This window comes from Suricata suricatta, chromosome 5 (genome assembly GCF_006229205.1).
Source record: "Suricata suricatta isolate VVHF042 chromosome 5, meerkat_22Aug2017_6uvM2_HiC, whole genome shotgun sequence".
NCBI classification, from domain to species: domain Eukaryota; kingdom Metazoa; phylum Chordata; class Mammalia; order Carnivora; family Herpestidae; genus Suricata; species Suricata suricatta.
In genome coordinates, this window is record NC_043704.1 from 81,514,325 (window position 1) to 81,541,924 (window position 27,600).

Here is a 27,600-nt window from a genome sequence, read left to right on the forward strand (position 1 = left end):
ACACTTAACAGATTGAGCCACCCAGGCACCCTAAGCATCTGATTCTTGATCTTAACTCAGGTCTTGATCTCAGGGTTATGAGTGCAAGCCCTGCAGTGGGCTCTGTGCTGGGTGTGAAGTCTACTTAAGAAAAATAAAGTAAAACAAAAATATAGTATATTGACTGCCAGGGGGCCAGGGTATGGGGTAAGGCCACATAAAATATTGGTTATAATAAATATGTTCTTTTGTTTTTAGTTTGTGATATGCTGCTCAACATAGTAAGTAATGTATATTGCAGAAATAGCTAAATAAGAATATTTAACATTACTTTCAGTATAATGAATGCCCTTGGGAATAAAATAAACATAACTGTGATTCATTATATAAAATCAAAGAACTGAACTGTGGATGCAATTTCCCTCAGGCCACTCAGTTTTCTTTTTTCAGTAGATTTACCTTTCTCATTATATTTTGCTTAGGCTAATTTTAAAATTACTTTGCATTCCCTGGGAGCAGTGTACTTCATGTGTCAAGGGGACACACATTTAATAGTCATAAAACTCTCTGTAAAAGGAAAAAGCTTATTTCCTTCCCAAAGGATCTTTTTTAAGAATTAAAATGCACAACTGTTAATAGTTTAACAAAGTGCATACAATAGCTTAACAGGGCATATAAGTTATTTTTTATGTTCACTTAGGTTTTATTTTCCTCTTCCCTTTGTGCTCTAGAACCAAAAGAAAGAAACTCCTTCAGGGAAGTAGATCTGCTGTTTATTTACACTGTTACAAATTGGAATATTAGCTGAAGTTAATGGTAGAGAATGGTAGTGTAAACTAATAAGAGCATTATCTAAACCTTATTAATAAAGTAATGAGTACCCTCATAAAGAACACATATGTCACAAGGCTTGGGTCCCAGAATTAACTTCTGTTGTGTTACATGATATTGAGAAAGTAATTAAGTCTTCTGTTTCTTCTTTTTTTAAACCAAAGAACTAGGATGAGAACATAAATCTTCTTTAGTGTCTTATCAAGATATTGTTTAAAAAGTATATACTATATATTATTGCTAAATACCAAAGGGGAAGAACAGTAAGGAAAATTATGAACTCAGACTCCAAAAGAATACCAGTAGTTACTTATGTAGTGGTTTTGATCAGTCCTTAGTTGAGAAACAGCTGAAGTGTTGAGCCAGGTTCCCTAAAAAGAAACAAGACGTATAGAATTTATTTTTCACTTGCAGATCACAGCTGTTTTTTTTTTTTTATCTTGGTGTTGTATAGTCCATTTCATTATTAAGAAAGTGATTTCAGCTCTCTTGAAAAATATTCCAGATAAATTAATGCATTTGTGCATTAATTTTTATATTATTTTCTAATGGGAATTAAGTACTCTAATGAGGTTTAGTATTCACTTTCCTCTGAATGAGTTTAGAGTTATTAGCAAGCAAAAACTGCTTCCCAGGAATATTTTGAGACAGGGTTAAGAATGTGTTTAAGTTCTTAAGTAGAGGAACTGGGGCTCCTTGGAGAAATGACTGATTTCTGGACTGGGGCAGAGGAGTACCAGATAAGCCAGTAACATCTTGTGGTGCCAGAAAGCGGGGACGTCTTGAAAAAAGGATGTGAGGTCATGTTGAAAGGACCCAGGTGCTAGCTTGAAGGAGCTCCCAAAAGTTATATACAGGACAGTTTGAGCAGCAAAGTAAATAATGATAGTAATGAATTACAATCCACAGAACAAAATAAATAGCCGTGAATCATATTTAGTTTAAATAATTGAAAAAGTAAATGAAAGAGAAGGAACAGATCTTGCTTACATAGAATTCTATTAATAAATATAGGAGTAATGATGGAAATAGGAAATACACACAGTAGTGGATACTGATGGCCAGATCCACCTATGCATGCTGAAATTAGTAGGTGAAAGTATGGTGACAAATGGGGTATTTGCATAGCCTCAGGTATCTCATCACAAGATACTTAACAATTTCAAAGGGAAAATACTAACTCTTCAATGGAGAAACCTGGACAGATACTACATGAAACAAGTATTCAAAGTTAATATGAGATAGAGCCACAGCATGTGACCTCCTGACAAATAATGTACCGAAAAAGGTATAACGTCACTTCTATGATGATTTTTCCCTCTTGTTTTAAATTGTATTTTTTAGTTTGAAAAAAATTATAGATTCACATGTAGTGTTACCAATAATACAGAGATTCCATGTATCCTTCACCTACTTTCCCCTTAGTGACAACTGTATTTGCAAAACACTGGTTCATTGTCATAACCAAATACTGATGGTGATATAGTCAAATTACAGAACATTTCAATCACAAGGATTCCTGGTGTTGCTATTGTATAGCCTCACTCCTTTATAAATTGGGCTGCTTGCTTTTTGTTACTTAATTGTAAGAATTCTTTATATATTCTGGATCATATGGAGTTTCTCTTCCATACAGTGAATTATACTATTCTTTAGTATTAAAAATTGTGGTAAAATCACATAAAATTTCCTATCACAACTATTTTAAAGTGTATAGTTCAGTGGTATCAACTACATTCATATTGTTGTGCAACCATCACCAGAACTCTTTTTATCCTATAAAACTCAAACTCTATACCCATTAACAGCTTCCTGTTCTCTCTTATCTATTGGCCTATGGCAATCACTATTCTATTTTCTGCCTATATGAATTTGACTAAACTAGGTGACTCATATAAGTGATATTATACAGTATTTGTCTTTTTGTGACTGGCTTATTTCACTTAATGTAATAACTTCAAGGTTCATCCATGTTGTACCCTGAATTTCCTTACTCTTTAAGGCTGGATAATATTCCATTATATGTATATCCCACATCTTGTTTTTCCATTGATCTGTCAGTCAATAGACAATTGGGTTGCTTTCACCTTTTGACTACTGTGAATAATGCTGCTATGAACATGGTTTATGCAACTACTGTCTCTTTGAGACCTTGCTTTTCATTTCTTTTGGGCATATACCCAGAAGTGAGATTGCTGGATTATATCATATCTAGATTTTTCTTTTACTCTCCCTCTACTTTCTACGCTCCAAGCCCTGTCTCTGAGTATCTTTTCCATTTAGAGATTTAGGTTTTAAAAGTTCTCATCTACATGGTTTTTTTTTAAAGGTTTATTTATTTTTGAGAGAGAGTGAGTGAGAGAGTAGGGGAGGGGCAGATAGAGAGGGAGACACAGAATCTGAAGCAGTTCCCAGGCTCTGAGCTGTCAGCACAGAGCCCGATGTGGGGCTTGAACTCCCAAGCTGTGAGATCATGACCTGAGCCGAATTAGATGTTTAACCCACTGAACCCAGGCGCCCCTACTTATTTCTTTAAATAGCAGTAAACCCTTAATTAAAAGGACTGTTCAGAAAATAAAGTATAGGGGTTATTAAATTTCCTGGCCAAGTGGCCAGGAACCCCCTTTGTTTCAGTCCTTGCTATTGTAGTGTTAGTTCATTTTATTCCCTTAGTAAGTACAGGATAGCGGACATAATTGAATTTCTCTGATAATTCAGGATCTTGTAATGCTTCAGGGCTATCATTACAAACATAGATTCACAGTATAGTATACCACAGGGCAGAAGTTACTGGGGAATGGTGCAAAGTACAAACCCCTCTGGACTCTTTATAAAACTAATCCTTGATTTTTCCTGATAATTATGTTTTTATAATAAAATCAAACAATATAGTGTTATATCATAATTAACTGATGTTTGAAAGATGTTTACTAAGCTTTCTCGTCTGGCCATCTCTACTATTTTTTCTTCTCGGCCTTCCTCTTTGCATCTGTGTCCTCCTATCACCAGAAAATGGGCTGTCACCTAGCTCAGAGTAAGCATATTTAATAGGTGTAACTTGTAGAAGCAAATGGAGTCTAGGATACAGTATTCTGCATATCTTTGTCTCCCAGCTGCATTTCCCTTTCTTTTATTACACTTCAAGGAAGAAAGGCAGAGCTTTGGAAGACAGGATTAGAGAATGGAAGAGTAGAAGAACTGAGATGAGGAGAAAGAGCAAAGAAATGATGAAGAAGCAGAAAGGAGGAGGAGAGAAAGGAGGGTGGGCTGGGGTGGTTAAGTGAGTGCAGGACAGGGTGGTTACAAAAGTCCCACAGTCAGTCTTCCTGGAGTTCCTCCTCCTTTGAACTAAATAAAGCCCTTATCCCTGAGAGTCTGAGAAAGAATTCCAGAAGTTCTACAGTTGTGACAAGTGTATCACTAAACCAGGCGTCACTTGGGACAGAATGAACTTAATCAGCATCCTGCAACAGGCATTTCTTGAGTGCCTATCATCCATAGCCTCCTGAACTCAATAATCACCAGTCCACTAAGCCAAGAATAGAAAAGACCAACCTCCATTCCAGATGATTTATTCACCACTGTGAATAAAGGGGGCTGGAGGATTGGAGGGGAAGCTTGAAGTTCTGCCTTCTTCGCCCCTTCAGCTGATAATGCCAGTGATGCTTGGGTGCAGAGGTCCTACTATACCAAACTGTAGTCTGTTGATTTGAACTTTTCTTGACAAGGAGTCATACTGTACTCTCTTACAGATAACAGAGAAATAAAGATACTGGCATATTTGAAACCTGGTTCCTGGGGCGCCTGGGTGGCTCAGTCGGTTAAGCGACTGACTTCGGCTCAGGTCATGATCTCACGGTTTGTGGGTTCAAGCCTCGCGTCAGGCTCTGTGCTGACAGCTCAGAGCCTGGAGCCTGCTTTGGAGTCCGTGTCTCCCTCTCTCTCTGTCCCTCCCCACTCATGCTCTGTTTCTCTCTGTCTCAATAATAAATAAACATTAAAAAAAAAAAAAAAGAAACCTGGTTCCCCAGGCAGATGTGATGGGTTCTTCTCACTTCTGTTTTTATCAGGCCATTTAGGGTTTACATGATATATGTCCATGCTTTGAAGCAGACCTAGGAACCTGAAGGCTTAACAATTTTAAATGTACCTTTTCCATATGTTATTTCAAATGAAACTGAATATATTTTTTGAGTAATTTAGTTACAATGAAATTATAGCATCTAAGCCTACATTTTTGTACTAGAGTCAGGAACCAGAAATAAAAAAAAACATATGGGCAAGTTGATTGATCTTAATAGATTGGCAGTGTTGTACTATTTATAGCCTAGTTTGCTTTTCTAAAATTGCTCTTCTTCCATGGCCTAAATAAGTTATTAAAAACTCTAAGGTAATTTTCCTTACAAATGTGATTCCTGTCCTAGAATTTCCAGTCTGACCAAGAAATAAACAAGAGCCAGCTGAATGCATAATGAGTGGATTGCTTGCAAAGATGCTCATGAGAAGATCATAAATCAGTAGTTCTCAGCCAGGGTGATTCTGATCCCTATGGGTCTATAATAATGTCTGAGGACAATTTTGATTGTCATACCTGTGAAGGAGGTGCTCCCTGGCTTCTAGTGGATACAGGCCAGGGATGCTGCTAAACATAGTACGGTGTGTAGGACAGCCCATACAACAAAGAATCATCTGGTCCAAAATGGCAATACTGACGAGGTTAAAAATTTCCGTCATAATTATGTGCCAAAGATACAGTATGGACTGGTTGATACTAGAGTTAGTCAGCTACATTAAGAGAAACCCAAAGTGGTGCCTACAGTTGTGGCTACTCTTTCTGAGTTTTTCAGGTTTCTTTCTTTCTTTCTTTCTTTCTTCTTTATCTACAGATTTCTATATTGAAATCAGTTTAGATTTACAGACTGGATAATTTCCGTCTCTGTCTCTGCTTCCTTAGCACTTGGTACACAGGAGGCTTTCCAAATGTTGAGTGAAGTGAAAGAACAAAGAAAGAGACACATTAGGACCAGATCTGTTTAGGCTGCACTTCTAGGTACACTGCGTGAAGCCTCACACAGAGCAGACGGGAAGGTCTGGCGATAGGATTCTTGGTTTCCTAGAAACACCTGGTAGGTCATCCCCCACACCACCTGTGCCTTTGTGTCTGCTTAGTATCAGGCTTAGTACCAGGGGGGGCTGGTGTCAGGGAGAATGTCTCATTAGGCCATTGCCGTGCTTGGGCCTTGAAAGAGATCGTTTCACACCTTATCCCTCACCCCAGTCCTTGCAGGTGGCTGGGACAGTTCTCTAAGCCGTGACCTGTTAAATACATGTGTGTATTCTGGTTAAAACATAGAAACCTAAAATTTGAAAGTCTTCTGTAATCCTGATAATAAATTGGTATATATTCCTCCAATGTTTTAAATGTATGAACATATATATTAATATATAGTTATTAAAAATAAAATGGAATTATACTTTTATAGTATGCTATTTTACAATGTGTTTTTATCATACTATATTGTGGGCTTTATTCTAGTGTGAGGGGTAAATCATCTTAAGTTGTCTGTAAAATAAGGATTTTAGTATATACCCACTACAGAGGTATTAGAAAGACATCAATATAAATTAAAATTTGTAGTGTGTGTTCCTTAGATGAAAATACCATGATGTTGTTATGTACCATGCTGTGGTTTTCATGGATTATAACAATGTGGGATGATTCTATTACTGGTTTCTTTTGATGGTGAAATATTTTTGAAAACATTCTAAATCCTCAGAAAGAAACCATTATAGCTGTGTTAATGTCATTTGTGTAATATCCTTAGATTTCAACCCCTTTTTTTGTGTTCCTCACAGGCAAGTATGTGTATCAGCCCATGACCCCTGTGGAGCAGCTTCCAAGCACTGAGATTCCTGCGAAGCCTCGGGAACCCACCAACACCATTCAGATCTCAGTCTCACTCACTGAACACTTTTTGAAATTTGCATCTGTCTTTCAGCCGCCCCTCCCCCCTGATTCGCCAAGGTACTGTATGATCTCAGACCTCTTTATTGACAATTATCAGGTTAAATGTATTAATGGGAAGATGTGTTACGTGCAGAAGCAGCCGGCGTCACATCCCCACAAAATGAGCCCTGAGGAGGTCTCTGCACATGATGCCTTAATTTCAAGAGAGAGCAGTACACCAAAAATAGATCACTGCTCTTCTCCCTCAAGTTCTGAGGACTCTGGGATCAATGCCATTGGGGCTCACTATGTGGAATCGTGTGATGAGGACACAGAAGAAGGAGCAGAACTGAGTTCAGAGGAAGACTACAGTCCAGAGAGCAGCTGGGAACCGGACGAGTGCACCCTTCTCTCCCCCTCACAGTCTGATCTGGAAGTAATTGAAACAATAGAAACCACCGTGTGAGAGTCCAAGCAGGAAACCACGGCCTCTGATCCATGCTGAGCTTCTGTACTTTGGTCTGATGGATCCTTTTCCCACTGCAGTTGGTATTTTCTACCCCTCTCTGACAACCATAGCGGTTCACTGGTCTGCTGATTAACTCCACTCTTAAATTAGTCTTAGAACTAAGACCTTCTTTTTCTTATAAATGGTTTTCTTTTGTATCTTGACTTATTTTCTATGTAGCATCTGGTGTCATGAATTGTGACCCAGCCTTAATTTCACTGGGAACTCTGAAAGCAGTGAGGTGATGATTATCATGGATCAGGTTGAGGAACTACCCATACCGAAGGAGACAGTGTTTCCTATGTAGCCAGTTCTTGAGACACACACACACACACCCACCCACCTACCTACCTACCTACCCCCCCCAACCCCCTTGGCAATCCTTTTGGTGTGCTGACAGGCACCCCTACCCTGCTAGTCTCCTGTGGGAATCTGCTCAGCAGAGGGGAACCGAGTGTGCACTGTAGATGCCATTTTGTCCCTTTTCCCTTCTCCTCACCACCTGTTGCCTCGGCTTACTTCTGGGAGGTTACTGGAGGTTCGCTCGATCCCTTGTTATGGCCTGTGTGTGCATACCCTGCGTGACCTGGGGACAGCCAGACCTTCATTTAAGAAGAGATGACGCCTTCAGTTTCACTTTCAATCTGTCTTCAGCTGCGTGCCTTCGCTCTGCAGGGTGCAGAGTGGGATGCAGACTGAGTATCACCGGACTCCTACAGGAAGGGGTCCACAGTCCAGCAGAGGGCTGTGCTAACACGTGTGGGTGATGGGACCCAGAATGCTCTGGGAACCCAGGGGAAGGAGAGTATGAGGCGTGCAGCTGGAGAATGTGTTGCCACATTTGAGCTGGCCTGTCGGTGGGTTCCTCAACATTTCCCCATTTTTCTTCATTGTTCTTTGAATCTGGGGAAAACTTTTAGGAAGTTATATAGGTATTATATTTAGGAGGCAGCCACATCTGACATCTTAAGAAAAAAAATCAATAATAGTCTTAGTTAGCATGGAAATGCTAAACACAGCAGTCCTTTAGGGATTAGGAATGAATCTAATAGGTTTGATTAATTCTGCTTCATTTGGTTGTATGAAGCATTAGAATGGCTTAGGTGAGAACTGGATTAGAATTCAGTATGATGCATGGATTTTTATGCAAATGCAAAAGCAGTTGAAATAGTTTGCTGCTAAGTCAGGAGAAAATATTTTGTGTAATATTCGTTCACTTTACTACAGTAATATTCATTGTTGTACATGTTCTCTTTTCTCACACACACAAAATGGTGAATAATTCTTTCTTACTTAGCTCTCTTCTGAATTCTCCTAATTTCCATTTATACAAGGTGTTATTGTGGGAGTTGCTTATCTGCCATTGCTCCTCATCTGCTCTCTGCGAGGCGTAGGTGAGAGTCCAGGAAGTTTAAAATACAGCCTGATGAAACTACAGCTGCCGAAGGTAGAGGTCAAGAAATACTTTCTTATGCCCTGACTTTGCGTGAGCATGCTCTCGTGGCACTATCTCATGCTCTGTCCACATTTTGGCACATCTCTTATGTGTCCCGTCAGTTTGTATTTTAAGAAATACGAAGAGGCCTGTTGTGTTCCATCCTGAAGCCTCCATGTGGCATCCTTCACGAATCACTCTAGGCAGAGTCTGCTTTCTTGGTTGTACATGTAGTTCAAGTGATTGGCTAGAACACTTTGTTAGGTCTAGGTGCCCAGAACGTCCCTAGGGTTTAGAAAGCAGAGTTTGCATATTCCTTTGAAAACAGTGGTAGTTAAAGCTTCCTGTGCTAGATGAGAATGCAGCATAAAGTTTTCACTGACTGAAATGTAAAGACTCAACAAGGCAGACAGCAAGGCAGATGAGTAAGGTGGTGAGAGGAGCTCCAGAAACAGCAGACTCCAGGAAAGGGCAGGTGGAGGAGTGGGGGGGTTGCTGCCCAGAGAGGTCCTTTCCTGGCCCTGATGGCTTAGGACAGACATCTGATGAGCCTGCCTGAGGTTCTCAGTGCCTCCGTGATTGACTAGCCAGCTGAAGGCGGGCCTGGAAGCCCAACTCCCATGAGCTGAGCTGTGCAGCCAGCCACTGTGTACTCAGGATCGAAGCAGCGACACCAGGGTCCTTCCTGTCTGCACCTACCCTGTGGGTGAGCTCAGTGAAGCCCTCGGGTGAGCATATGGAGGGTGCTTCCCTGCACCGTTTTATCAGTTCTGTACTCTGGGCTCACATTCCTGTTAAATCGATTGGAGTCAACCACCAGGTCTCCAAAGCTATGGAAGCATGTGGTCACAGGGCCACATTTCTGAGGCTGGCTGTGTCAGGGTTGGGGCCTTTATCAGTAATATCTACGACTTTTGCCTAGGTTCCTGTTTTTTAAACTCCTGAACTGCCATTCAGATTACCCATGATTTTAATGAAATTTTTGGATTTAATAATGGATGATAATCACTTTAAATATTTGCACAATCTCTTTATAATTAAAAATTCACTAAGCTTCACTTACTACTATTTTATAGAATGGAAGACGTTCCATTGGATTCTAAATATCAGATGCTCCTAGATCTCAAAATAGTCTTTTCTAAACAAGCACAAGCAAGGGTTTCTTTGTCGTAGCATTGTTAATAATTCTCTGAAAACCATACATGGTTGAACCAGAATTGTTTCTTTATGCTTGCTGATAAGGATATGAAAGTGGGTATTTACAACTTAAATTCTAGGCCTACCTGTTATATATTATATAAAAGAATTTCACTGTAAACCTGATATTATATTGCTCATTTGTATAAGCATATTTATATAGGCACTTTAGAAAATGTTTAGACTGCAATGTGTATTATAGACATCGAACACACAGTCATGTTAAATAGTATTTGGGTTAATACTTGTATGTTGACAGGTACACAAACTTGATAATTTGAACCTAGTAGTTTGTTCACTTGGAGTAAAGAGTTGGGCTGGGTAGATGGGGAAAGTGCTTTGGGGGCCTTTATGGAAGCCTGGCACCATTCCCACTTCCTGAAAGTGGATGTAAGAGCGGTTAGGGTGGAAGATGCAAAAGGAGTGCTGTGTGGAGTTCAGCTTTCTCACCTAACCAAGATTTATTTCGGAATTCTTCAGTTTCAGATATTCTCATAAATTTTCTGAGAAATGACAAAGCAATTAAAATACTTTTGTGGTTATAATGATTTGGTACATAAATAAGGCTTTACAGTCAAATCTAGGTATTTTTTCCTTGAAATTTTTAAGATTTGAAGTAAGAATCTGAGGAAAACCATGCAGAAAACCAGTAGCTTTCCTGGGAAAGGAAGACTTGTACTTCAAAGTAATATGATACAAAATAAAACCAAATAAACCACCCAAACTAAAACAAAATGGTGAAGTCGTTGTCCTCAGGTACCTTTTGGATTTTATCTAGGATCTAACACTGTTGTGGGGCTGGTGCTTTTATTTTTTAACCTCTACTTCCTGGCCTGTTTGAATCACTTCTTTAGGGACGAATCAGAACAAACTCCTTTCATACAAATTTCTCTTTTTGGGTAATAGGACACAGCCTATTTTAGAAAACTGTCAAGATACTCAGTATGTTTGGCAGTATAAATACTACTAGGTAAAGGGGTCAGGGGGAAGCACAAGTTAAACTAATATTTATATGTCAGCTCTTGATTATTCCATCTTGTTTGCAAAATTGTATTGACGTGTTTTGGCCTTTCACATGAGGGAAACAATGTTTTAACAGTTTTCTTTCCTGTCCCCTCTCCACAGGAGGTGAGGGCCAGAATTGAGGAGGACAGTTGCATTTTAGGTTTGTTTGAATAGTCTGGGATCCTGTCTCTTCCTGCAGGGGAGAAGAGAGGCAGGAAGGGGAGTCCTCACGGTCTCAGCACCGTGCACTCCAGGGATGTCGGTATTTCTCACATCCAAACATAAGTATGAGGGCACTTATCAAAATTAATTTTGGAATTACCTTTTAAAAATTTTATGTCATTACTCCCTTTCATTACTCTGGGGACTGGAGAGTTAACTGCTGTGGAAGGGCCATATATCTGTTAGTGCTTTGAGTTCTTTCTTCTGTTAAGACTGAAGCAGTGCTCTCTTATAATATGAGTAATTCTGAAAGCAGATCATCACTAGAGGCTTTAGTATTGAGCTTCCTTATTGTTGTGTCCATATACACTTTTTAAGGCTGTTCATACCTTGCAATATTCTCTTACTGTGCTAATTTTTACACCTGTCTATTTCAAAGTTTTAAGCACAATGTTGCTCCCTCTGTAATTTCCTAAAATTATATTCTGTTTTTCCTACAGTTAAAATTTCCTTTATGTATAATACTTTAGAAAAATACTTAACTTGTAAAATAAATGTAATTTTTTCTTTTGTACCAGCACAAATCTGATATTTTGGAGTCTGGAATGTTCTCTTCCCCTCACTTTTTCCTTTGGAGAGGTTCTGTCTGATTTAAATAACACATTGTGAACTAAACAAAACAAAAATCCACATTTGTAAAGCATGAAACTTGTATACTGAGTGCTTAGTTTGTGCTAGGAAATAAGCAGTTTGCATCATCATCACACTTAGACTTTACAAGAACCATGAAGTGCAGGTAAGTGTTATTGTCTGTAATAGGCACTCATGGTCAACTGCTCATGACTCCCAGAACACTTAGTAATAGGAACACCAGCCACAGGAGGTTTATACAAATAAAACGTAACGTTCCCCCACGGTCTTTACTTCACACAAAGCCACAGGCTTTGCATGTGGTTTACATGTGCCTTGGAGACACGTCTACCCAGAGGACCCAGGGGATGCACTTTATAACCCAGGCTCAGCGTCCAGATTGCAGCGTGGCAAATCCGGAAGCTCCATTCTTTAATTCACACCTGGAAAAGAGCAGCTTGTGTGTGGGGGCGATTTCATTGAGTAGCCTCACTAGGGACTGCTAAGTAAATTCATTATCAGTAATAGTAATAATGCCATTAATATTATTAATAATTATAGCCCAACCTTAACTGCTTTCCACAAGTAACCCTTACAGCAGCCTTCTGAGGGACATTTCAGTACTGCACCTCACAAATCCAGAACAGCGCTCAGGGAGGAAATATTTTTGTCTCAAGTGGCACAGCTTATAGGTAGTAGGAGTCAGAATTGAACCCTGTTACTTTGGCTCCAGAGCTCACGTTCTTGGCCCTCTGCCTGAGTTGCTCACTCTTGTAACACCTCTTCCCACCCTCAGGGTAGTTGGAGGCTGAGTCAGGAGGCTGCTGGTAAACCTGGGAGCAGAGCCGAGGGTGTTCCATCCCTCTCTCTAACCCAGCAAACACATTCCCACGGGCTGGTGCTCATTCCTCATCCAATGTGGCTGCTCTCAGGCAGTGTTGGAGAAACACCAACAGGCTTCCTTCCTCCCTCCCCCTTTTCTGTGCTCCACACAGACCTCCTCCCAGTGTGCACGCGCGCGCGCACACACACACACACACACACACATACACACCATTTTGCTGAAAATATCTCTGTGCTTTGATAGGCTGTTGCTGCTTCCATGTTTAATCACATCTTGACGAGCATTCTAGGCTGGCTCTTTCTGTCTTCACAAAAGATGACTTGTCTGAAAATGACTTTTGCCGACAGCAAATCTAATCTACTGTGTGTGCATTTTACTCACTTAACTACATAATTGTATTGCCAAGTTCTAGAAGGCATCTCATTGTAGCCTCTTAACAACTGCTGACTACATACACTTTTATTCTGCAATAAACTTTAATTTAGCATCTTGTCCTCATCACAGTTCAGTCATTGCCAACTAGTAATGCCTTTAGCCCGTGCCGGGCTGCCCCATTTCTGCACTGAATGCAGGCAGTGAGGGAGGACCTGGGGATTCAGGCTCGTTGCAGTAGAGTTCAAGGTGGTGTAATCAGAGGTCAGATGGAATTCTGCAGGAGTCAGGCAGATAGAGGAACTGTTGGAAATAGAAGTGAAAAAGCAAGGCAAAACAAGCATGCTGGATATTAGTGGTGTGTTTGTTTGCTCTTTTGAATTTTCCTAGTTCTCTCAAGGGAATTGGTACTACTTTTATAATCAGAAACCTGGTGAATTATTTTGAAGATGATGAGTCCTAGACAGTGAGTGCAGGTGGAGCCTTTGCTGGGTGTGTGGGGTGGAAGTGGAGAGAGCCCACAAGTCTGAACAGTGACTCACCTGCTCAGGCACCTGCTGGATGAGACTGAAGGCTGGACTGGGGAGTGTGTGTCCTTGACTAACTGACCTCCACAGGGCAGTGACCCCATTCCAGGCGTCCAGCCATGGATGGAAAGTTCTTGCACCAGTGGGTTGGAGAAAAGGAGATTTGTTTCTCATTATCTGTCTCAGTCCGCAGCCTGGAGCTCTGCATGTGAATTTGGAAATGGGAGATCAGAAGGCTTGGGCTTTGGTGGGATACCTTAGCCCACTGTACCGTCTGGTGTAAGACCCCAGATGATTTATCCCAAGAAAGCGTTCTGGAGCGTTGTGAGATGATTGTGAGATGATGACCACACAGCACTGTGAATCAGCAAAGCACCGCAACACCTGATGGGGATGTGACCAAGCATTTTCCCAGAGGTCAGCTTATCGGCCACACCCAGTAACTCTGTGTGGTAGGAGGGACAGGATAATTTTGTGAGTTTATGGCTGAAGCAACCAATAGTTAAAACGACTCTAAAGGTAGGTAAGTTAGTCCTACATGCCAGGTAAGTGGCAGGGCTAGAGCTCCAAATGTCTGAGATTCCAAATCCAGCTGGGGGGACTCCCTCATTTGTTGAGCGTGTGGAGTCAAACCCAGTTCTGCTCCTCTGTAGGCCTACTCCATCCACTCTCCCTCATCTGCCCCTCTCCTCCCCACACCTGGGGCTCTGAGCTTGTCTGCTGCATGCCAGGCCTACCACAGTCTGGACCAGCCCTGGCTCTACTTAGAGGCCTCAGTGAGCCACAGCTTAACCCTCTGGGCATTGCTTGATGTTGCTCTTGTTGCTGAGTCTCTGGCTTGACCTGGACCTGGGATCCCAGATACTGATGTGTGCTCAGGGGTGTTCCTGGATCTAAGAATGCTGTTGAGCATTGCCCTCAGATTGTAGCACTTTGTTATCAGCTGTTTCTGCCTTCTCCCCTTCCTAGCCCTCTTATGGTAGGGCCTTTGATGCCAACTGCTTTCCTAAATATTGCATGTCCTCAAGTCCTTTGGATTTGCCTCTTGGGGCCAGGCCAGTTTACTTGAGGGGACTATGTAGACCCTAACTCTGGTTACCCAGTCATGGATATCTGGTGTCTGCTTAAACAGAGCCCCATGCAGTAGACAGAAGCCTGAGTTGTTTCCTTCATGTTTAAAATCTATGTGAACTGTGATGCCAAGTTTCACAAAGCAAGTGTAGACACACCCACATATCTGTAGAAGGACCTGGAAAAGCCATTGCAGTATATCTGCAGTGCCACTCTTAAGAGGCCACACAGGCCAGGAGCCTTTGGGAAGACACTGGGTGGGAAACTGCTCTGTGTCTGTAGGGAGTGCTTGCTGAGGCCAGGATGGGATTTGAACAGAGATCCACGCAGCATGTTTAACCTTAGAACCTAGAATAATGAGAGGTGACCATCATGATTTAGGGGATGTACTGAATATATGGAGAGGACACCAGGGACTTGGGTTTCCCAAGGAACCCAAGGCCCTAGATAAATGTATGACCCACAGTGGGCATCTCTGGATAGGTCACCAAGAGGGCAGTTTAAGATCATTGGGTCCAACTGGAATTCACTGAACATCCTTTAAAATTACTGGGGGTCCCAAAGGTGTCAGTTCTGCCCCAGAGGATTTATTCTTACCCCATAATCAACATATCCAAGAGTCAGAGATGCTGTGAGTTCCTGGAGCTGCAGTATGTTCCTGGAGTCAAACAGGGAATCACATGGGCCCCATGTTATATAAATACAGCCCTTCAGAAAGGAAATAATGGGGCCACAGAGAGGTCGGCAAAGGGGAGGATGAAGGGAGGAATCACCATCTCAGATGGAGGGGAGTGTGAGTGTGGAGTGTTGAAGGGTGGTGGCCTAAAACGTCCTTCTAGAGAGAAGAGGCTGGGTTGGGCAAGCCATGAGGTGTTGGGGCAGGGCACTCCTTAGCCTATTAGGAACAAATTCTGACCTTTGAGATGGATGTAGTAGAGAGTTCTGAGGGAACAGATCTCAAGTAGGAACAGGGACAACTGGCCTATTCGGTTAGGGAGAAGTGCCCCAGTATGGAGTCAAGGCCTACCCCAACAGCAGCTTAACAAGCAGATCCTGTCAGCCTTCTGAGCCAACCACCTACCCCCCTGGCTGGGGCAGGAGGCAGATGTCAGGTCCTGTGCATCCAAAGTGAAGCTCAGGAAAGGGCTGTGAAAGGCTGGTGTGCATATCTCCTGTCTTTCCTATCCCATGGTCCCCTGAAGCTATTGACATTCCTTCATTCATGCAGGAGGGCATATATTCAAAAAGGTGTCAACTACATATACCCTTTGACCCTGCAAAATCATTTCTAAGCTTATACCCAACAGAAATGTGTACATATACTCAGCAAAAGACAGGAAGAAGAATGGTAATATCTAGAAACAGTCCGAATGCCCATGAGCAACAGAATGGATAAATTGTGGTAGATTCATACAGTAGACTACTATGCAGCAATGAGAATGAATAACAAAGTAAGTCTCACAAACATGAGCAGAGTGAAAAAAGTTACTTCCAAAAGAGTACATCATGTTTTATAAAGTTCAAAATAAGCCATATGCCAATGGAAGTCAGGATAGTGATTAGGGGACAGGATGAATAGAGAATTCAGGGGACCTCCGCGGTGCTGGTCACTTCTATTTGCTTGATCGGGTACTGGTTGTGCAGGTGTGTTCACTGAATTAGTACAGCAGTACACATAGGGTTTGTGAATGTTTCCATAAAAAAGTGCCTTGAAAGAAAATGTGATTCATATTAAATTTTAACCACTGTGCTATGGAAGACATGGGAGTGTGCAGAACACAGTTCTGCTCTCAAGAGTGATGGAGACAGGTAGGAAGCCACCCAAGTGTGGACAAAAGGTAAGTCAAACTGCCATTTTCCTCAAGGAGTTGTGGAAGGTGTCAGAGAATCAGCGTGTGGGGGAGGCTGGTGGCAGAAAGAGGGGCCCCTGGGATGAAACTTGATGAGCCAGGGCTACCCTCTGGGAGATCCCTATGGGAGCTGTGATGCTCAGATTCCCCAGGGCCTGGCGTTGGCTGTGGGCTTCCCAAAGGACCACACACACACACAGGCCTGCCCTGCATCTTTGGGCACGTGACAGGCTTCTGATTATGGAGATGAACCTTTGGAAAGACATTTTCAGCAGGCAGAGCTGAGTTGAAGCATACTGTTTCTAAAAGGATTCCCAGAGCTCTGAATTATTTATTCACTAAAACATTCATCATTGATGAGGCCCCTGTTGATTGTCCTCTTCCATAAATACCTTCCCTCCCCCTCACCACAGAAGGTTCTAGTTGGCAATGTTACTCTTGTAAAGCATCTTCCCACCCATCACTTGGACCTTTGCTATAGATGGGGAAGATTGATTTTATTTTTATTTTTCAGAAGAGCAAACAGCCTTCCTCAGCTCACAAGTGGGCCCATGGTGGGGCTATGCCTGGGCTCCCGATTGGCAGCCCAGGACTCTTTCCAGCAGTCCATTCTGGCTCTTGTGGAGAACTAAGTAAGACCCTGTTCCCCTGATGGCAAGAGGGAGGGGCAAATACAGTGGGAGGCGGTCATTCAGCTGCAGCCGGGAGTTGAGAGTGGCTGTTTTCAGGTGGGCCACATTAATATCCAAATACTTACTGTTTACCAGGTACAAGGAAGAAACAAAGCTGTGATGGACACCGCTGTATTTTGACCAACCAGAATCCACTTCCCTCTCCCATAAGGGCCTTAATGTCCTTTCAGAGGATCATCTCTCCCCGACAGGGGGCAGCATGAGACGACACTGTTCAGACGAGGTACCTGCCCTCCCCAAATGGTAGCTGAAGGGTCTATGGAACCTTCTCCCCTAGATTGTTCCTTTACCACCTGCCACAGGCAAGGGGTGAGCATGAGACCTCGCAAAGCAGCTGGGGCTCAGCAGGAGGGCTGGAGTGGGGGTGCTTAGAGCTGCCTGCTCTTTGATCTTGGGAGTTCCTCCATTCCCCTCTGAGCTCCTTGGAGATGTCAGCAGAACTGCTGCTGTTGCTGACTGAGTCTAGAAAGATTTCCAGACAAATCTTTGCCCCTGAAGAACTGCTATGAAGCAGGACCTGACATCACTTCAAGATAGAACATCTGCTCAGTGCCATGGGGGCGGGGGGAGGGACAGTGGCTTCCATATGGCAGGGATTGGGCTCAGCTCAGGGCTGCCACATCCCCAGTGCCCAGTGCTGCCCAGCACTCTGAGTCTGTTTCTCGTCTACCCTGAGGTGAGACCGGAGGGCTCTTCAAATTCAATCCAAAGTACACTCTTAGGAAGGCGTGAGCCAAATGTAAAGATGCTGTCATTTATTCAGTGGTGCTGTGACTCGAATGAGAAGGTGAAGGACTAAGGACTGATAGAACAAGACAGGAGTTAAAGAAGAGTGATTTGTTGTTTACTGGCCCTGATTTGAACAGAGGTTCTGATATTCCAATTGCTTTTGCTCTTTAGACTATACAATGAAGAAGGGCAATCACCAAATTTTGCTTTGAGAATATCAAACGCCTTTGTCCTTAATTTTAGGCTCATCAAGAAACCTTCTGATATGTAATTTGGGCAGGGAGCAATACTTGCTCTGGAGTCACAGTTCTGAGTTCAAATCACTGATCTGTCACTTGAAAAAGATGTGTTTCAGGTGTGCAGCTTTATAATTCAACATCTGTCCACACTACAAAGTGATCACCATGCATCACCAAATAGTTGGCCCCTTCATCCATTTTGCTCACTCTCCAACTCCCTCCCCCTCTTCCGGTAACCACTAGTCTTTTCTCTGTATCTATGAGTTTGTTTTACTTTGTTTGTACATTTGCTTTTTTTTTTTTCTTTTTGGATACCGTATATGAGTGAAATCACACAGTATTTGTTTTTTTCTCTTTGACTTGTTACACTTAGCATAAGAGAATAAAAACATCAAGGTCCATCCACATTGTTCTAAGAGGCAAGATTTCATTCCTTTTTACGGCTAATAGACATTTAAAAAATATTTAGTTTTGAGAGAGCGCTAATGGGGAAGGGGTGAGAGAGAGAAAGAACGAACAAACAAAAGAAAGAGGGGGGCTGGATCCAAAGCAGGCTTTGTGTGCTGACAGAGTGTGTTTGTTTTTGTACCAATACCATACATACCATTTTGACTATTCTAGTTATGTGGTATATTATGACATCAGAGACTACAGTATCTCTGGCTTTGTTACTTCTTTCTCAAGATTGGTGTGGCTATTTGGGATCTTTTGTGGCTCCATGCAAATTTTAGAATTATTTGTTCTAGTTCTGTGGAAAATTCCATTGGTATTTTGATAGGTATTGTGTGAATTTGTAGATTCCTCTGGGTAGTATGGACATTTTAACAGTATTAATTCTTCCAATTCATAGCATAGAGTATCTTTCCATTTGTGTCTTCTTCAGTTTCTTTCATCAGTGTCTTATAGTTTTCAGTGTACAGGTCTTTCACCTCTTCAGTTAAATTTATTTCTGGGTATTTCATTCTTTTAGATGCAATTGTAACTGGGATTTTCTTAATTTCTGTTTTTAGTGTGTAGACATGCCACAGATTTCTTTATGTTGAATATGTATCGTGCAAGCTCACTGTATTCATGTATCAGTTCTAACAGTCTTTTGGTGGAGTGTTTAGGGTATTCTACATATAGCATCATGTCATCTGCAAATACTGGCAGTTTTACCTCTTCCTTTCTGTTTGCATGCCTGTTATTTCTTCTTTTTGCCTAACTGCTTTGGCATAACTTTTTTCTGCCTACCTGCTTCCAGTGTACTCTGGATTGGACTTCAAATATTTGACTTCCAATACTATGATGATTAAAAGTGGTAAGAGTAGGCACACTTATCTTGTTCCTATTCTTAAAGGAAAAGCTTTGAGTTTTTCACCATGGAATATGTTAGGTTGTAAGATTGTCATATATGTCTTATTATGTTGAGGTACCCACTTTGGGTACTTGATATCAACCTTGTTGAGAGATTTTTTAAAAGTTTTATTATTTATTTTTGAGAGAGACTGTGTGCAAGCGAGGCAGGGTCAGAGAGAAGAAGACAGAGGAACCAAAGCAGATTCACTGCTGAGTGCAGAGCCTGATGCAGGACTTGAACTCTTGAACCATGAGATCATGACCTGAGCTAAAGTCAAATGCTTAACCAACTAAGCCACCCGGATGCCCCTGTTGAGAGATTTTTGTAACCATCATTGGATGTTGCATTTTGTCAAGTGTTTTTTCTGTATCAAGAGGATCATATGATTTTATCTTTTATTTTGTTAAGGTGACATATGTTGATTGATTTGTAGATATTGAACCATCTTTGTTTTCCTATAATAAATCTCATTTGACTGTGGTATACGATCCTTTTGATGTACTGTTGGATTTTATTTAATACTTTCTTAAGGATTTTTGCATCTATGTGCATCGAGGATTTTGGCCTACAATTTTCTTTTTTTGTGCTGTCTCTATCTGGTTTTGGTATCAGGGTTAATGCTGGCCTCATAAAATGTGTTTGGAAGCTTTCATCCCTCTTCAATTTTTTGAAACAGTTGGAGAACAGGTAGTATCCTTGAGTGTTTGGTAGAATTTGCCAGTGAAACCATTCAATCCCTGACTTTTTTTTTTATTGGGAGGCTTCTGATTACTCTTTCAATCTGCTTACTAGTAATTAGACTATTTACATTTTCTATTTCTTCATAATTCAGCCTTAGAAGAATGTATGTTTCTAGGGATTTATACATTTCCTCTAGGTTGTCCAGTTTGTTGGCAAATACTTATTCATAGTAGTCTTTTATGATCCTTTCTATTTCTGTGGTATCACTTATAACTTCTCTTTCAGTCTATTTTTAAATTTTATTTATTTTGAAGGAGTGAGGGCATGCATGAGCCAGGGAGGGACAGAGAGAGAGGAAGAATGAGAGGAAGAGAGAAAGAATCCCAAGCAGGCTCCATACCAGCAAGGTAGAGCCTGAAGTGGGGGTCAAACCCACAAACCATGAGATCATGATCTGAGCTGAAGCCAAGAGTAAGACACTTAACCGAGGCACCCAGAAGCCTACTTCTTCACTGTTGATTTTATTTGCATCCTCTTTTTTCTTGTGCTGTCTAGCTGAGGATTTGTGGATTTTATCTTTTCAAAGAACCAGCTCTTAATTTCACTGATCTTTTCTATTGTCCTTTTAGTCTTTATTTCATTTATTTCCATTCTGATCTTTTATTTCCTTTCTTTTACTTATTAGGTGTGAAGTTAAATTAGGATTTTTTCTTGTTTTTTGGGGATAGTCCTGTATTGCTATGAATGCCCCTCTCAGAACTTCTTTTGCTGCATTCAATAAATTTTGATATGTTCTGTTTCTATTTGTCTCTCGGTAATTTTTTTATTTTTCACTTGATTTCTTGGATGATCCACTGAATGCTTAGTAGCATGTTATTTAATCTTTTGTGCTTTTCCCCATTTTCTTCTTGTAATTAATTTCTAATTTCATACCATTGTGATCAGAAAAGGTGCTTAATGTGATTTAAATTTTCTTGAATTTACTGAGACTTTTTTTGTGGCCCAAAATGTGACCGTCCTGAAGAATGTTACATGTATATTACCTCTTTTTTTGGATGGAATGTTCTGTAGGTGTCTAGTAAGTTGATCTGATTTAATGTGTTGTTTAAGGCCAATGTTTTATAATTGATTTTTTTTTTAACTTGCATGATCTATCCATTGATGAAAGGAGGGTATTAAACTCTCTTACTATCATTGTGTTGCTTTCAGTTTTTCTCTTTAGGTCTGTTAATATTTGCTATATTATACACACATATTTTTATGCTCCTATGTTGTGTGCATATCTGTTTACAAATGTTACATCTTCTTGCTGGATTTACCCCTTTTCATTACGTAATGCCTTTTTGCTCTTTTATTTGTCTTAAAGTCTGTTTTGTCTGGTATGAGTATAGTTACTCCAGTTTTATTTTCATTTCCATTTGCATGGTGTATCCTTTTCTCTCTCTCTACTTTCAGTCTGTGTAGGTCTTTAGATCTGAAGAGAGACTTTTGTAGGCATCATATAGTTCTTGCTTTAAAAAAAAATCTATTCATGGGGTGCCTGAGTGGCAGGCAGTTACGCATCTGACTCTTGGTTTCAGCTCAGGTCGTGATCTTGCAGTTGTGGGTTCAGGCCCTGCATTGGGCTCTGGGCTCTGTGCTGACAGCTCAGAGCCTGGAGCCTGCTTTAGGTTCTGTGTTTTCCTCTTTCTCTAATCCTTCCCCCCTCTCAAAAATAAACATCAAAAAAATCTATTCAGTCACTCTATATTTTGTGACTGGTGAATGTAGTCCACTGACATTGAATGTAATTATTGATAAGTGTAAACTTATTGCCATTTTGTTGTTTTCTGGCTGTTTTGGTAGTTTCTTCCTGTTCCTTCTGTTCTTGGTGTCTTCCCTTATCCTTCCTTCCTCCCTTCTCCTTCCTTTTTGTGTATCTATTGCAGGTTTTTGGTTGTGTTTACAATGAGGCTCATGTATATTGACACAAACACAGAACAGTCTATTTTAAACAGATAGTTGCTTAAGTTTGAACACATTCTAAAAGCACTAGTTTTACTGTTCCTCCCCAGTTTTTTAAAAATTTATTTGGTGTGGGGGATAGAGGCAGAGACAAAGGGAGAAAGAGAAGCCCACACTGAGCATGGGGCCTGATGTGGGGATCAAATTCATGAACAGTGAGATCATGACCTGAGCTGAAGGTGGACGCTTAACTGACTAGCCAGTCAGGTGCCCCCAGTTTTGTTTTTGATGTCCTATTTTACATCTTTTCATATATCCCTTAACTACTTATCATAGGTACAGTTGATTTTATTATTTTTATCATTTGACCTTCACACCAACTTTGTAAGTGGTTGATCCACTGCTTTTACCATGTATTTACCTTTATCAGTAACATTTTTTCTTAGGTTTTATTTCTGGTTATAGCTTTTTTTTTTTCCCACTTAAAGAAGACCCTTTAACGTTTCTTGTAAGGTTGGTTAAGGGATGAACTCCTTTAGTTTTTTACTTGTCTGGGAACCTTCAATTCTAAATGATAATCTTGTTGAGTCTTCTTGGTTGGAATACTCCCAAGTGCTTTCAATAAATCCTGTCAGTCCCTTCAGGCCCGCAAAATATCTCCTGAAAAATCAGCTGATACTCTTATGGGATTTCCCTTGTATCTATTTTTTTTTCTTGCTGCTTTTAAGATTTGCTCTTTAACTTTTACCATTTTAATTATATCTTCATGTTGCTTTCTTTGGGTTCATCTTATTTGGAATTTTCTATGCTTCTTGGACCTGAATGTCCATTTCTTTTGCCAAGTTAGTGAAATTTTCAGCCATTATTTCTTCAAGTAAGTTTTTTTGCCCTCTTCTCTCTTTTCTCTTTATGGAACCTCTATAATGTGAATGTAAGTATACTTGATATTTTCCTAGAGGTCCCTTAAATATTTTTTTACAAAATTCTTTTTTTCCCCTCCCTGTTTTGGTGATTTCTACTACTGCCTTCCAGTTGCTGATCCCTTCTTCTGCCTCATCTTATCTGCTGCTGACTCCATCTAGTGCATTCTTCATTTGAATTATTGTATTCTTCAGCTCCGATTGGTTATGTCTTATGTTTTCTTTGTTGAAGCTTTCATGGTATTCCTCCATTTTTTCCCCAATTTCAGTGAGTATTTTTATGACTGTTACTTTGAGCTCTTTATCAGATAAATTACCTCCATTTCTTTAAGGGTTTTTCCTGGGATTTTTATCTTATTCTTTTGTTTGGAACATACTTCACTGTCTCCTTATTTAGTTTTATTTTCTATGTTTGTTGGTTTCTATAAATTAGGTGGAACAGCTACCTGTCCTGGTCTTGAAGGAGTGTGTCTTGTGTGTGACTGGAAGCTTTGGCAGGCTGCTTGGAGCTAAGCAAGTGTGGGCGGGGGGTGCGGGTCTCAGGACACACACTCACTTGGTGTGGTGGTTCTAGCCGGAGTGGGCATAGCCCAGGGAGTCCTGCGTGCACTGTGCTAAGGCCACCTTGATGGGACAGCCAGAGCGGGCCTTGTCAAGGCCACCCTGTGGGTAGTCCCTGGGTACTCAGTGCCAGAGCTGGAGCCAGCTGGGGGTCCTGGGGTGCACCTTGCCAGGGCTGCCCTGGTGAGATGGACACAGCCCAGAGGGACGCTGGGGCACACCATGTCAGAGCTGCCCTTGCCGGACAGCAGGCCTGGGCTGAGAGGAAACCCTGGATGCACGGAACTAGGGCTGTACGGCTGGTGGGGTAACTGGGTTTGGTGTGTGCCGGGGGGTAGAGGGGGGAGTGCTACAGTGCACTGTGCCAGAGCTGTCTTGGGGGGTTGGCTGGAGCTGGTGTGGGCTAAGGGTTCAGGGTCCACTGGGGTGGCCCTAGCAGGCTGGCTTAAGCACCTGGTCCCTGCTCCTGCCTGTGCTATCAAGGTGGAGGAAGAGTGGAAAAAATGGCATTCAACAGGTCTCTTAACCCTGGAGAGTTTCAGCAGTTCCCTGCAGTTTGGTGCATGACCTAAGGTTAGTAAACAGATTTCCTTTGCTCAGTTTAATTAGCCTGTTTTTCATTGTGCCTCAGGGTAGAGGAGTCTGGACTGGGCCCGTCAAGTGACGCCCCTCCCTATTGCAGGTTGCTGCGTTGGGGGTGCAGTTCCCATGGTTACCATGACTCCTGCTGTTCTCTGTGTGGTCCCTCTATGGTTTGTTGGGCAGAGGCTGTTCAGTCAGATCTCAGTTCTTCTTTAGGAGGAACTCCTCTGCTATATGTAGGTGTACATACAGTGTGTTGGTGGGAAGAGGTGAGTTTAGGGTCTTTCTATGCTGCCATTTTGGGCCACCTTCCTTAATTTTACTACTGTGGCCTTTAAAAAAATTTTTTTTTTTGACATTTGAGAGACAGATCATGAGCAGGGGAGGGGCAGAGAGAGAGGGACACACAGAATCAGAAGCAGGCTCCAGGCTCTGAGCTGCCAGTACAGAGCCCAATGGGGGGCTCAAACCCACAACTGCGAGATCATGATCTGAGCTGAAGCTCAACCGACTGAGCCACCCAGGCGCCACTACTATGGCCTTTTAACATTCATGCTGGCTTTAATTTTCCAGTGAGATTTTTACTTTCCTATGCTTTCTTATTAATGCCATTTCTTTTCAGCTTAAGTCCCTTTAAAACATTTATCTGGAAAGCTGTTAATCTCTCCAATTCTGAATGACAGTCTTGCTGGGCAGAGAATCCTTGGTTGGAAGCTTTTTCCTTTCGGCACTTTGACTATGTCATACCATTTCCTCCTGGTCTGTAAAGTTTCTGCTGAAAAAATCTGATAGCTGTATAGGGTTTTGCTTATATGTAATGTTTTTTTTCCTCTGCTGCTCCTGATTTTGTCTTTCTTCTTAATTTCTACCATGTTAATTATAATATGTGTTGGTCTGGATCTCTTTGGGTTTATCCTGGACTTGGATGTCTCATTCCTTTTCCAGAGAAGGTTTTAGCCAGTATTTCTTCAAGTAATTTTTCTGGCTTTTTGGTCTTCCCCTGGGATCTATATATGATTGTTATTCTGCTCGATGTTGTCCCAAAGAACCTTTAAGGTATCTTCACTTTTCCTAATTCTTGTTTCCATTTTGCTTTGTCTGGGTGAGTTCCACAGCTCCTCCTGCACTTATCTGATCTGTTTTCCTTCATGCAGTCTGCTAAGGACCCCCTCCAGTGTATTTTTTAGTTGTTATAACTTGTTTGGTCTGTTCTTCTATCTTCTCCTTCTTGAAGTTCACTCTGTATTCATCTGTTCTTCTCCTGAGTTTGGTGAGCATATGACCATTCCTTGGAACTCTTTATCAGGTAGTTTGCATATCTGAGTTTTACTTCTTTTCCTGGGGTTTTGTCTTGTTCTTTTGTTTGGAGATATTCTTCTATCCCCTTTATTTTACCTGTGTTTCTATTTATTAGGTAAGTCAGTGACCTCTCAGTCTTGAATGGCCTTATGTAGATCTCCTTTGGTCACCACACCAGGTGCTCAAGGGTGTTGCCTATGTGAGCTGTGTGCTCCCTTCTATTGTGGCGGGCTGTGACTGTGGTGCATTGGTGGGCAGGGCTGGACTCTGGGCCAACTGTGGGTGTATCGACTCCTGCAGTGTGTTGGTGGGTGGGGCTACCAGTGGAGTATACCTTCTCTCGGGCTAGCAGGTTGAAGGGAGAATTCCAAAATGGCCCACCAGTGCTGGTATTACTGAGGTAGACTGAGATTGTAGAAGTGGCTCATGCCAGCGTCTCTACCCCAAGGGGAGTTTCTACTGTTTTCTTCTTTGACAGATGCTTTAAGGTTAGCAATGGGTCTCCTTTACTTATGGTCTACCTGCTTTTTATTTATTTTTGAGAGAGAGAGGGAGACACAATCCGAAGCAGGCTCTGAGCTAGCTGTCAGCACAGAGCCCGATGCAGGGCTCAAACCCATGAACTGTGAGATTATAACCTGAGCTGAAGTCGGATGCTTAACCAAATGAGCCACCCAGCTGCCCCTCTATCTGCTTTTTAAATTGGTGTTTTTGAACTGGCCTCTGGATATAGTGAGTATGCAGCTCAGCCCTTTAAGAGTGGGTTTTCCGTTCTCTACAGTTTTATAGTTTTCCTGAACATAATCCTCATTGATTTTTCAAAACCTGGTGTTTTGGGAACTCAGCTCTCCTGTTTGAGGTGCCGGATGGGTTTGAGTTCCACATCACTCCTCAGGGAAAAGCTCCATACCTTTGAGATCCCTCCCAGTTGTGCTTCCCCACGGCTCATGTGTTTTTCTCCTGGCAAGTCCACGTCTCTGCCTCTCCTTCCCATCTTGATGTTATCCTTTGAGCCTTTGTTATGGAGGCTGTGTTCATTCAATTTTCAGGTTCCTTTCAGAGGGAATTATTCCATATGCGGTTGTAGATTTGTTGTGTCTGTGAGGTGGTGAATTCAGGATCTTCTTGCACTGCCATCTTGAGCCCGACTTTGTTCTGCCATTTCTTGAGTGTGTTGCCTTGGACAATAACAATTATTTATTGTGTGGGCCTCAGCTTTTTTTATCTGTAAAATAGGGTTGTATCATGTAACTGTAACCAGCATCCAACTGGTTACCACTTAATGCTCAACCACCTCCCTTCCCACCCCCACCAAGAGGCAGCTGCCTGTGCAGTCAGGTCTTGGGAAGAGTCCCATAACAAAAGCTCAGCTCCTATTCTGGGGGTTTGCCATGAGCCTGCACAATGTAAATGTTAACATGTGTAGTCTCATTCAGTCTTCACAGTGGTTTTGTTAAAGTAGAAGCTTAGAGAAGTGATTTGCTCAGGATCATAGCACACTGCAGGATTGATTTTCTATTCAAAGTTAACATTTGTTTCTAGTTTATGTATCTATTTCTTGTGGGCTTGGTTACTGTAAGCCAGTGATCATCCCTGAGTGAACGGATGAAAGGTGGAAACCTGGTCTTTGCAGATGTGACCTCCTATGGCTGCTGGTTCAGTGATGTCCAGGGTCCAGGAATTGACTCACCTAGTCCCTGCCATAGGAGCACGTGGGTCGCTGGGCCACTCTGAATGGAGCCTGTGATGGAGCTGATCACTTGAATAAAGGTTGGGTTGCCACAATCAGGGTCCTTGACTTTGACCTATAAACACCAAATTGTGGCAACAAGGGTTCTTAGAGCTAGCCAGCCATCCAGCCACAGGCCTGCAGAACTTAAACAGAGGCATTTATTGGCAGAAAGGGCAAATCTTAACACTCAGATGGGTTTTAGCACACATGCAGCAAAAGGGAGTTGCCCCCACCTCCCCCCACAGTGCAGGTTCCAGGTACCCTGGGGCCTGCCACCTGCTGTTCTCTTTTCCCAGGAGAAGCTGAAGCCCTCCAGGCTACCAGCAGCTGGAGGGGGCGAGGCAGGACGGACTCCTGCGTGCCGCCTGCTGGAGTTCCACCTATTCTCTCAGCCTCGGGGAAACCGGAAAAGTCCCAACGGGCGAAGCATATTCTCTTAAAAAGCTGGACGGAAGTAGGGGACGTTCCTTTGCTTTACAAGCAAAACAAAATCAACTGGTCCGGTGAAGTGATGCTGCAGCAAC

The 27,600-nt window shown here is 41.9% G+C and overlaps 1 protein-coding gene across 1 annotated transcript in view; it reads left to right on the top strand.

Moving 5' to 3' along the window:
- Positions 1-13,030, top strand: part of C5H3orf70 (chromosome 5 C3orf70 homolog) — a 72,873-nt gene extending 59,843 nt beyond the window's left edge. Inside the window, exon 2 of the mRNA XM_029939721.1 lies at positions 6,667-13,030. Coding sequence (XP_029795581.1) covers positions 6,667-7,223 — 557 coding nt within the window. The 3' untranslated portion in view covers positions 7,224-13,030. The remainder of the gene's footprint in view (positions 1-6,666) is intronic.
- Positions 13,031-27,600: the final 14,570 nt, after the last annotated feature.